The sequence below is a fragment of the Embiotoca jacksoni genome, unplaced genomic scaffold (genome assembly GCF_022577435.1).
Source record: "Embiotoca jacksoni isolate LCO1_2020_lvr unplaced genomic scaffold, fEmbJac1.0.p SCAF_56, whole genome shotgun sequence".
Classification (NCBI taxonomy): domain Eukaryota; kingdom Metazoa; phylum Chordata; class Actinopteri; family Embiotocidae; genus Embiotoca; species Embiotoca jacksoni.
The window spans coordinates 1,220,390-1,232,688 of record NW_027185410.1 but is presented as its reverse complement, the minus strand read 5'-3'; the positions used below and the strand labels follow the sequence as shown (position 1 = coordinate 1,232,688).

General features: G+C 41.8%; 1 protein-coding gene and 2 non-coding genes across 3 annotated transcripts; all 3 read right to left on the bottom strand.

Moving 5' to 3' along the window:
- Positions 1-447: 447 nt before the first annotated feature.
- Positions 448-5,480, bottom strand: mthfs (5,10-methenyltetrahydrofolate synthetase (5-formyltetrahydrofolate cyclo-ligase)). The gene is made up of 4 exons (XM_069172921.1): positions 5,325-5,480; positions 5,064-5,194; positions 3,052-3,319; positions 448-1,016 (listed from the first exon to the last, which is right to left on the bottom strand). The coding sequence occupies exons 2-4, from the start codon at positions 5,172-5,174 to the stop codon at positions 790-792; spliced, it is 606 nt and encodes a 201-aa protein (XP_069029022.1). The 5' UTR covers positions 5,175-5,194; positions 5,325-5,480; the 3' UTR covers positions 448-789.
- Positions 5,481-10,987: 5,507 nt separating this feature from the next.
- On the bottom strand, positions 10,988-11,059 carry trnap-cgg (transfer RNA proline (anticodon CGG)). Its single transcript has one exon. It is a non-coding gene; the product is annotated as a tRNA-Pro (tRNA).
- A 426-nt stretch (positions 11,060-11,485) lies between these two features.
- On the bottom strand, positions 11,486-11,557 carry trnap-cgg (transfer RNA proline (anticodon CGG)). Its single transcript has one exon. It is a non-coding gene; the product is annotated as a tRNA-Pro (tRNA).
- Between the last annotated feature and the right edge of the window lie 742 nt (positions 11,558-12,299).

Genomic DNA, 12,299 nt, shown 5'->3' with positions numbered 1-12,299 from the left:
GGCTCAAACAAGTAAAAAGCTTCTCAGTGGGGAAAAAACTCAATGAGCGACAGAGTGGAGGAACAATAAGAGAGCAGTTAAAGGGATTTTTGTGCACTTTTTTTCCATTTCATTATAAACTGATGTTTATTGTAAATGTATTCTTCATTTCAGTCATTTAGTTGTTAATAACACTGGCCTTTTAACAGCTCTTCAGGGCAACATCGGCGTGACCTTTGCCCTTTGAGACATGTATGTCTTTGTGTTCATATGATGGTACTGAAACATGTCTGTCAAGTCTGAATAAGCCCCCTGGTGACTGTTCTGAGTCATGATGACAGTCTCTCTAGTTGGGACTTTGCAGGTCCACATGCCAACAACATTTTGCCAGAATGGCTGGAAAAAAACAAGGACAACACAAACTAAAGGCTCATAGATTATGTAAAAAATACACCGTGTAAAAGTCACCCATGTCTTAGCATGACGAAGCAGCAGTGTTTAATATTCCATATCTGAAAAGGAATATAAAGAGCTGAACGCTGGCGTAAAACATGACGATTCCGTACCTTCAACACAAGTATGAATTTAAATTAGTAGCTTAATGGCAGGAAAGAGATGGAATTAATCAAATTAATGAGTAGTCAGTCTTTATATTATAATTTCAACTGGTTTCTCCTTATGCACCAAGTCAAAATGACTTCACTGATAAGCTGTACTGGTATTAAATGGAAAGACCATTTCAAACTACGAGCTGACTTTGGTATGTAACACCAGCATTGAGTTCATCCACCATCACTAGTGATCGACAAGCTACTTCTCATCCTCAAACAGGACTTCATCTATGAGCACATCGTTGTGGTCGACAGGGATTTCCTGGCACAGCTGCTCTTTGAAGGCCAAGGCGACGGTGTAGGGCTTTCCTCTGGGGTGTCTGCTGCAACGCTCCAAGTAGGTGTCGTAGAAACCCTTCCCTCGACCCAGCCGCCGCCCAAACCGGTCAAAGCCGAGGCCTGGCATCAAGATCAGGTCCAGACCTCCTTTATAGTGAGAGCAGACGGTCCAATCAGTGTCAAAGGTCTGAATTAATCTGTAATTATGGAGGATTTATTAACAAAAACATGTCCATGGTCATGTGATTTGCAATTAATTTTGGAGGGTAAATCTTACACTTCTGAAGTTAAGACTTGTATATAATTAAATACAATTATGAAAAAGAAAAATAATGAAGCATTTAATGCACACAATATTAGATTACTGGATGACAAAAAAAATGGTATGTCAAAAAACTTGTACGTGAATTACTAAAGGCTGAAACTAAAGTTGTGTTCCTTCTATTAAGGCATCCAAGTGTGCTTTTGGCTAATTAACCACTAAGTTCTTAAAAAGCTCAGATACACTCAACTTTTACTGAGTCATGGAGGAATTTGTTGGTACCCTTCCATGAAAAAAGAAGAAATCCACAGTTTCCCCTGAAATCATTTGAAACTGAAAAAAGTAATCTATTGTTTATTCTATATTAAATCAAAAATAAATCAGAAGTTGCTTTACATTTTTCATTCAACAGCATATTTAAACAATAAAACAAATGAAAATGGGAAATGATGGGTCCTTATATGTTGTCGCACAACCTTTAGAGACAATTACTGTAAGCAAGAGGTTTCTGCATCCGTGAGACTTCAACAGGTGTCAGCAGGTAGTTCGGTCCTCTCTCACACCAGCTGTCAGGTTTAAAGATTAAAGGATTCAGATCAGGACACTTCAGAACAGTCCAATGTTTTGTTCTTCTTGATTTCAGCTGTGTTTTGACTCGTTGTCCTGTTGGAGGACTGAGACGGAGCTTTCTGACACCGGGCAGCACGTTTCGCTGCAGAACGACGCGACGCTCCGGAGATTTCCTGCCGTGCAGAGATTGAAGGCACAACGTGTCACACGCAGCAAAGCAGCTTTGAAACAGAACCGAACCTCCTTTATGTTTTAGATTCTCTCGTTTCATTCTTGGAAATACTTAATATCTTCATTTGTGAACACAGAGCCAACGTGACGTGCCAAAAAGCTCCGATTTGGCGTCATCTGACATCAGCTCACCACTGTTGCACAACCCTGTTTCCCAAAAAATGAGCTGATGTGTAAAAGTGAAACTAAAAACATAATCATTCGCAAATCATGTAAACTCGTATTTAATTGCATATAGTTACATTCAGCTCCGATCCTTTGTTTCACCTCAACACAGGCGTCATAAACGGAGAGCTAATAATTGGTTGTTGTATGATTCATGTTTTAATCTACAATTGTATTTTTATATTCCTCATTTTTTATAATATTTTATATACATATAATAATAAAATATTTGTATATATATTTTATTTTTGATAAAATGAAATTAATTTCTTGAAGTGTTTCTGAGATTGTAACCAGTGTTGAGGCTGTCTGTCAGTGTTTGGGCCGTTCGCTCCTGGAGATCCAGACGAGGGGCAGGGGACCGGGACCTGCAGGGGAATGGGACCTGCGGGTGAACGGGACCTGCGGGTGAACGGGACCTGCGGGTGACCGGGACCTGCGGGTGAACGGGACCTGTGTGCAGGTGAACAGTGCAGGTAGGGAGGTGCTGCAGGATGTTACAGGCCGCGAGCTGCCGGTTCTTTTCACATCATCGGTGTTGCGCTGTTCTCCTGATACATGCATCTTTTTTAATTCTTTATTTCTCATCCTTACTCTGCTGTTCGCTTCCTGCTGCAGCACTTCTCCTTCAGACCTACTGAAGTTGTTCTTGGAGTTTGTTGCTTCCTCGTCTTTTGGCATTATTTCCATTTTCTCTTAACTTCTCTCCCAGTTTCTGTGACTCTGCATGGACACAGTCCTTCAGTCTCATGTCCTTTTATGGTCATCGGTGTGGAAACAAATGCAGTCCACAGAGAAGACGAAGAAGCGTTTCACTATTTCATGAACTTTCAAGACATGCCGAGCAATAACCTTGGATCAACATGGACCTATTTTGATCTTAGAACAGTGAATCTTGGTGGAAGAGGAGGAGTCAGTGTTTCTGGTTGATTCCATCGTTATGTGTTTGCTTACCTGCAGCCAGCGCTTCCTCTCGGCTCTGGTCGTCTACAGAAGGCTGTCGGATGTTCCAAGATGTCAGAGGCAGCGTCTCCATGTCTTGTAGGCTGTTGAGCTTCAACATGTCCATGTGGCTGCTGCCGCTGCTCTCATATCTGGGGATGAAGCAGCTTTTCCCCCATTTAAACATGTCTTGGAGGATTTCCCGAGTGCACACTTCATCGCCCATGCTGAGAAACACGGCGATCCGCTGAGAGGACACATACTTTGGGTGCTTGAACAGCTAAAAGAAAAAACAAAACAAAGGAAAGAAAGTTAGAAAGGGTGACAGAGCCGAGGAGCGCCGATATTAATATATAAATAAATAAATAAATAATCTGATTTGATCAAGAGTCTGGATCTTTACATTCTCATGACTGATTACAAAATAACATCTTAGTTTAGATTAGATAGAACTTAGATTAGTTGAATAAGTCGTCTCACAGGACAATACAGGTGATTAATATGCAATCAGTCACAGCCCAAAACACTACAAACAGAATAGAGACTGTTGTGGTAGTTTTCAGTGCGCGAGATATATATATATATATATATATATATATATATATATATATATATATATATATATATATATCCACAGTTGAAATCTGGCCTTGGATTTCTGTTTGCATGTAAAACCATTCTCTCTCTGCCCTCGTTTCCTGTCTGCCTCCAAAAATGAGAACAGAAAGACATAACTGAGCGGTGGCGCCATTTGGACTTTGAATTGTGTCCCTATTGATCGCAACTGAAACAAATCATAAAATGTCCACTCCTACTAGCCACCAATAACTGCATAACATCTTTTCAAATAAGAAAAGAACAAGAAAAATACATCCAGGCAATCAAAACTGACCTTAATAAACTAACTATGCAACTATGCAATTGCAGACTTTACATCCAAGTATAAAGGGATTAAAAAGCCAAATTAGTACAATGCTTCTCTTTTAGTTCAACGTGGAACCAGATTCTGCTCGTTTCTTCTGAATACATGATTTTCCCCCATAAAAGGTTACGAAATAGAAAATCATGTAACTAAAAATCTAATCTAATCTTAACCCTAACACAGCAGCTTTCCCTCAAAATACATTTCAGTTAAATTATGGTTTATTACAACTTGGTTTGTTAATTTTTTTGTTTCAGCCAAAACTCTTATCAGTTAAATAAATGCTGTGTGTAAGTACGTTACAAGTAATAGTTTCTATCATCACTACAATTAAAATTTGACTGGGCAGAAAACCTGAGCAGAGATTACTCACAGAACAAAGCACAGTATTGTCGGTCAAATATAGAATCAAGTCCCAATTTGTCATATACTGGAAATATGCTTTTGTTGTCCCATCATCTTAACCTTAAACCATCCAACATCAACAATATCAAACTTCTTCACACTGTTGTATTTGAGCATAAATATATGCTGTTATTCCATAAAACACATTGCTATAATTAACTAGTACTTGATACCATATCTAGATGCTTGTGAGTTAGTGAACAGACAGTCAAGGCAGCTGTGTGATATCTGCACCATGTCTGCAGACTATAAAGGAGCAGGTTGCATGTACAGTTATCTCAGCCAGACTGCATTCAAAAAATGTCAAAACTTAATTGTTAATTTGGTTATCAGCTTTTGCACAAACCCTCCGACGGGAAGTTGGTCAAACGTATAGATGCTCAATGATTCATTAATTATTTTTAGTTGATTCTTAAATGCTAGAATCAATCAACCAGCTGTCAACTGAATAATACAGCAACGGCAAATCTGGATTACTGTTTCATTTCCAACTAGATTTACATCAAATAGAAAAACTGAACTGAAGGACTCAAAAACATTGAAGTATTTTTACTATTACCAGGCGTTTTATTGAAGAATGACAATATTGTCCTCCAATGTGGGCTGGCAGAAGACGTGTTTTTAGTCAGAACTAGAAACCAGCGAATACTGTGCACCATGAACGAGCAGTGCCCGTTTCCAGTCAGTGTCCACGTACCATCTGTGAAACGACGAGCGACTGTCGCCGCTTCTCGTCGTCACTCAACGCTGCAACGCGCCGCTTCACTTCTTTCCTCATCGCTCGCTTCGCTGCTTGCAGGGCGGCCATTCCTCTGCTGCCTTCAAATCCTGCCAAGTACAAATAGATGATTCAAGAAGCAGTTCAGCGAAGTGTGCAAGTGTTTGTCTGGGAATTGATTTCGACACCTATTTTGCTTCGTGCAACTTTCCACAAGTTAAACATTAACGCGCATATTACCACGTGACAGGCGTTGAGAGCACTGCAAACACAATAACGCCACAAGCGACCGTGCAGCTCAGAAGTGACAGGAAATACTTCGACGTCTTTCAAACTGCGCTCGCGCGAGTGTCTGCTTCAAATAATGCTGTCAAACTCGCTCCCAGCCTGCCACACTGCTCCGCGGTGCGTGTATACACTGGGCATTACGGTAACGGCGCGGAGGAAATGATTTCAAAATAAAAGCAAGGTTCCGGTGAACGTGACGTGAACAAGAGGCTCGTTTGAGAGGACTTCCAGGCTCGCCTGGAAAGCAGACGAGAGTCGGGCACTTCACAGCAGCCCTCCGTCTGAACCTTCTTCTTTTAATTTTTTTTTTTTAAATAAACTTTATTTAGAATTTAGAAACAATGACAATCTCGTTCCTGGACATTGCATTCGAATATCATCTGCTTTCATGCCACACCTCCTAATATACAATACAATGTTCATATCTCACAAATGCATGTCAAAATGGAGAAACATTATAGACAAGGGAGAACAGAGAAAACAATTTATGGGGAAAAACAACAAACAAACAAAAAGAAACAACTAAGGGGTAAAACAAGGGGTTAAATTAAGTTCATTTTTAAGTAAATTATACACTGGAGGGGAATTATCAAATTAACATTTGTGTACATAGTATTTTGTTATGATTATAATGTTAACAATAAATTACATTTTTGTCCTTCAAAGTTAATCCTAATGGTATACTTGGATCTTAACCACGTTTGTAAGGATCTCCATGGATTGATTCACAAGTGTAAAATAGGTGTTCAGTTGTTTCCATTTTAGTGCTATTATCTACCTCAAATTTAAATCTTGCTTTGAGGAGTAAATTTCATTTGAGGTTTTGAAATGTAATTCTCTATATTTAGGAGAAATTGGAAATTTGAGGAATTTTGCTCTTATAGCCGGTACTTTGGTTTTCTCATAGTTTTAGAAATGACGTGAGCTCCTAGGTAAAATAGGGATCTTAAGGCTGAACCTGAACCAGTCTATGAACAGGAAGTCAGAGAAAAACTCACATCCGGATTGAGCTGATCCTGATAATAAAATGTTCTCAAACTCGGATATCAGTTTGTTTACAGTCACTAATTGTTTGGCAGAAAAAAACATTGTTTACATACCAAATTATTCAAAGGCTGCACCTCATTCAAATGACCCATGGACTAATCCAGGATTTGAACCAGGGACCTCTAACACCAAAAGCAAGAATCATACCCCTAGACCAATGAGCCACATAAGAACAAATAGAACTTGCATTTTGGCATCCTTTGCGAGAGCACCTGATTCCTGTCAAAATATTAATACTGTGTTAAGTACTCTTTTTCAAACTGATGACATCGCTTGACTTTTCCCGAGACTGGAATCATGCATTTCTCGTCAGGGCTCTTCATGAAGAAAACAGCATTAGTTTATGAGCAGAAAGTGTAAACTTCTATGGGCAATGGCTGCCATTATGTACGGTGTCTTTTCCTCAGGGATGGGAGTAAACAACCATTTTTTGCATACCCCAATATTAAAAGGCTGCACCTCATTCACAGTACCCTTGGGCTCATCTGGGATTTGAACCCAGGGCCTCTTGCACCCAAAGAGAGAATCATACTTCTAGAATAAACACCCACAAAACGCTACTCCTCCTGAGACATGAATGTGACAATCCTTTGCTAACTTCTCAGAAGAGGGAAGCCACCTTCACCCTAAACAATTCCACATCTAACTCTTTTATTTTCAAGTGCACGTTTGTGAAGAATGTTCATCGTTTACAAGACAAGGGTGTATTAAGTACTTTTTTTTCAAACTGATGATATCACTTGAGTTTTACCGAGACTGGAGTCACGCATTTGTCATGAGGGCTCATCCAGGATTTGAAACCAGGACCTCTCACCCTAATCAAGAATCATACCCCGAGACCAACGAGCCACAAAACTTGCATTTAGGCAAACTTTTCAAGATTAGCTGGCACATGTCGAGATTTAAGAACTGCACAACTAAATACACTAACACGAAAGAGTAACATATGTGAGTGTACCCCCCTATGCCCCCCCTGGTGAACTGCGTAGAGCCCTCAATCTCAAAGGGCTCTTCCTCCATCGACACCTTGACCCCCCCATCCCCCCTTCTCTCTGTGACGACTGGCCAGGTTAGGAGACAGCTGGAGAGAATCCACCAGCGCAAGGCTGCAGGGCCTGACGGCATCAGCCCCGGGGTCCTGAAGACCTGCGCCGTCCAGCTGGCTGAGGTCCTACAACACCTCTTCAACCTGAGCCTGAAGCAGGAGGAAGTCCCGGTGCTGTGGAAGACGTCCTGTCTGGTTCCTGTACCGAAGAAGACGACTCCATCTGGCCTCAACAACTACCGACCGGTTGCCCTCACATCTCATGTGATGAAGGTGCTGGAGAGGCTGGTCTTGGCCCACCTCAGGCCGCTGGTGAAATATTCACTGGACCCGCTGCAATTTGCGTACCAGCCTCATGTGGGAGTGGACGATGCCATCATCTACCTGCTGCAACGAGCTCAGTCTCACCTGGATGGAACCGGTGACTCTGTGAGAATCACTTTCTTTGATTTCTCCAGTGCATTCAACACCATCCAACCACTGCTACTGAGTGAGAAGCTGCAGGTGGTGGGGGTGGACACGTCCACCGTCTCCTGGGTCACTGACTACCTGACAGGCAGGCCACAGTTTGTCCGTCTGGGCAGTGTGCTGTCTGATACGGTGGTCAGTGGTACTGGAGCGCCTCAGGGAACTGTTCTGTCTCCTTCCTGTTCACCTTCTACACCACTGACTTCCAGAACAACTCAGAGTCAAGACATCTGCAGAAGTTCTCTGATGACTCTGCAGTGGTAGGATGTATAAGGGATGGACGGGAGGACGAGTACAGGGCAGTAGTGGAGGACTTTGTGGAGTGGGCAGGAAGAAATCACCTGCTCCTGAACGTGGCCAAGACCAGAGAGATGGTGGTCGACTTCAGGAGGAAGACGACGGCTCCACAACCGCTGAGAGTTCTGGGAGAGGAGGTGGACATGGTTGAGGAGTACAAGTACCTGGTGTGTTCATCGACAACAGACTGAACTGGAAGACCAACATCAACGCTGTCTACAAAAAGGGGATGAGTCGACTCCTTTTCTTGAGGAAACTTCGATCCTTCAATGTGTGCAGCAAGATGTTGGAGATGTTCTACCAGTCTGTTGTGGCCAGTGCATTGTACTTTGCTGTGGTCTGCTGGGGGAGCAGCATTGGAGCCGGTGACACCAACAGACTTAACAAACTGGTTAAGAAGGCCGGCTCCATCATCGGCTACAATCTGGATAGTCTGGAAAAGGTGGTGGAGAGGAGGATGCTGAAAAAAATATTATCCATATTGGATAATCCTGACCACCCTCTCCACCACCTGCTGCAGGGACAGCGGAGCACGTTCTCCAAAAGATTCCTCCAGCTCCGCTGTCACAAGGACAGATACAGGAGATCATTCCTGCTGACCGCAATTAGACTACAATAACTCACCTCTGGCAAAATACATCACACAACAATAACACTGTTGACTGTGTTCTTGGTTGTTTGTATATAATATATATAGATATATACTGTACTGTATATACTGTGCATTTTATATTTATATTTTATATTTTTACTGCTATTTTATTGCTTTTCTATTGTTCTATTATTATCTTATTGCTTCTGTATGCTGCTGTAGCGAAAAAAAATTCCCCTCGGGGATTAATAAAGTAACTACCTAACCTAACCTAACACAGCCCTTTTCTCTTTCTCACTGCTTGGATCAAGTTTCCTGATAGTTTTGCATTATAGCAGGCACTGCACATTTCTGACGTTTGCCAGCCTGAGTGATATCACAAGACAGATTATTTTGCAATTGCAAAATAGGGATGAAGAAAAAAGTATTTGTCTATGAGCAGAAAGTGTAAACTTCAATGGGCAATGGCTGCCATTGCATACATTGTCTTTTCCTCAGGGGTGGGAGTAAACAACAATTTTTTGCATAGCCCAATATTCAAAGGCTGCAGCTCATTCCTGGTACCCTTGGGCTCATCCAGGATTTGATCCAAGGACCTCGCACACCCTAAGCGAGAATCATACCCCTAGACCAACGAGTCACGAAACACTACAACTACTGAGACATGAATATGACAATATTTTGCGATCTTCTCAAGACTGAAGCCACCTTCGCCTTAAACAATTCCACATGTAACTCTTTCATTTTCAAGAGCACTTGTGAAGCATGTTCATCGTTTACAACATCAGGGTTTATTAAGTACTTTTTTTCAAACTGATGACATCACTTGAGTTTTACTGAGACTGGAGTCATGCATTTGTCGTGAGGGCTCGTCCAAGATTTAAACCAGGGACCTCTCACACCTTAAGCGAGAATCATACCCCTAGACCAACGAGCCTCGCAAACTTTCATTTCGGCAAACCTTTCGAGAGCAGCTGGCACATGTCAAGATTTAAGAACTGCACAAGTAAATATACTAACACGAAAGAGTAACATATGCGAATAGGGATGAAGAAAACAGTATTTGTCTATGAGCAGAAAGTGTAAACTTCAGTAGGCAATGGCTACCATTGCATATGTTGTCTTTTCATCAGGACTGGAAGTAAACCACACATTTTTGCATACCCCAATATTCAAAGGTTGCAGATCATTCAGAGTAACCTTGGGCTCGTCCAGGATTTGAACCCAGGACCTCTCACACCCGAAGCAAGAATCATATCCCTAGATCAACGAGCCACAAAGTTTTGCAGTTCAGTATCCTTTTTGAGAGGACCTGGCACATGTCGAGATTTAAGTACTAAACAAGTAAATACACTAACACGAAATAGTAACATATGAGAGTGTACCCAAGGATGTACCATATACGGACACAGGCCTTTTTTCTTTCTCACTGGTTGGACCCAGTTACCTGATAGTCTTGCATTATAGCAGGCACTGCACCTTTCTGACTTTTGCCAGCCTGAGTGATATCACAAGACAGATTATTTTGCAACTGCCAAAGATGGATAAAGAAAACAGTATTTGTCTATGAGCAGAAAGTGTAAACTTCAATGGGCAATGGCTGCCATTGCATATGTTGTCTTTTCCTCAGGAGTGGGAGTAAACCTCCATTTTTGCATACCCCAATATTCAAAGGTTGTAGGTCATACACAATACCCTTGGGCTCGTCCGGGAGTTGAACCCAGGATTTGAACCCAGGACCTCTCGCACCCAAAGCAAGAACCAACGAGCCACGAAAGTCTACTACTCCTGAGACAATAACGTGAAAAACCTTTTCTAACTTCTCAGAAGAGAGAAGCCACCTTCACCCTAAACAATTCCACATCTAACTAATTCATTTTCTAGCTTACGTTGGTGAAGCTTGTTCATCGTTCGCAAGATCATGGTGTATTAAGTTCTCTTTTTTAAACTCATGACATCACTTGAGTTTTCCCGAGACTGAAATCATGCATTAGTCATCAGGGCTCTTCATGAAAAAAAAACAACCATTAATCTATGAGCAGAAAGTGTAAACTGCAGTTTGCAATGGCTAGTATTACATACTTTGTCTTTTCCTCAGTGACAGGAGTAAACAACCATTTTTTGCATGGCCCAATATTCAAAGGAGGAGCTCATTCACAGTACCCTGGGCTCGTCCGGGATTTGAACCCGGGACCTCTCACACCCGAAGTGAGAATCATACCCCTAGACCAACGAGCCATGAAATTCTGCACTTCGGTATCCTTTTTGAGAGGACCTCGCACATGTCGAGATTTAAGTACTAAACAAGTAAATATACTAACACGAAAGAGTACCATATGTGAGGGTACCTAAGGATGTATGGTATACGGACACAGCCCTTTGCTCTTTATCAGTGGTTGGATCCAGTTTCCTCATAGTCTTGCATTATAGCAGGCACTGCACCTTTCTGATGTTTGCCAGCCTGAATGATATCACAAGACAGATTATTTTTCAACTGCAAAATAGGGATGAAGAAAACAGTATTTGTCTATGAGGTGAAAGTGTAAAAATCATTGAGCAATGGCTGCCATTGCATATGTTGTCTTTTCATCAGGAGTGGGAGTAAACCACAATTTTTTGCATACCCCAATATTCAAATTGCTGCAGCTCATTCACAGTACCCTTGGGCTCGTCCGGGATTTGAACCCGGGACCTCTCACACCCGAAGCGAGAATCATACCCCTAGACCAACGAGCCACAAAGTTTTGCAGTTCAGTATCCTTTTTGAGAGGACCTGGCACATGTCGAGATTTAAGTACCAACAAGTAAATATACTATCACGAAAGAGTAACATATGTGAGTGTACCTAAGGATGTACGGTATACGGACACAGCCCTTTTCTCTTTCTCACCGGTTTGATCCAGTTTCCTGATAGTCTTGCATTACAGCAGGCACTGCACCTGTCTGACTTTTGCCAGCCTGAGTGATATCACAAGACAGATTATTTTGCAACTGCCAGATAGGGATGAAGAAAAAGGTATTTGTCCATGAGCAGAACTTTTAAACTTCGATGGGCAATGGCTGCAATTGCATACGTTGACTTTTTCTCAGGGATGGGAGTAAACAACTATTTTTTTTTTGCATATCGCAATATTCAAAGGGTGCAGATCATTCAGAGTAACCTTGGGCTTGTCTGTGATTTGAACACGGGACCTCTCGCACTCTAAGCTAGAATCGTACCCCTAGACCAATGAGCCATGACATTTTGAAGTTCGGTATCCTTTTTGAGAGGACCTCACACATGTCAAGCTTTAAGTACTAAACAAGTAAATATACTAACACAAAAGAGTACCATATGTGAGGGTACCTAAGGATGTATGGTATACAGACACAGCCCTTTGCTCTTTCTCACTGGTTTGATCCAGTTTCCTGATAGTCTTGCATTATAGCAGGCACTGCACCTGTCTGACTTTTGCCAGCCTGAGTGATATCACAAAAC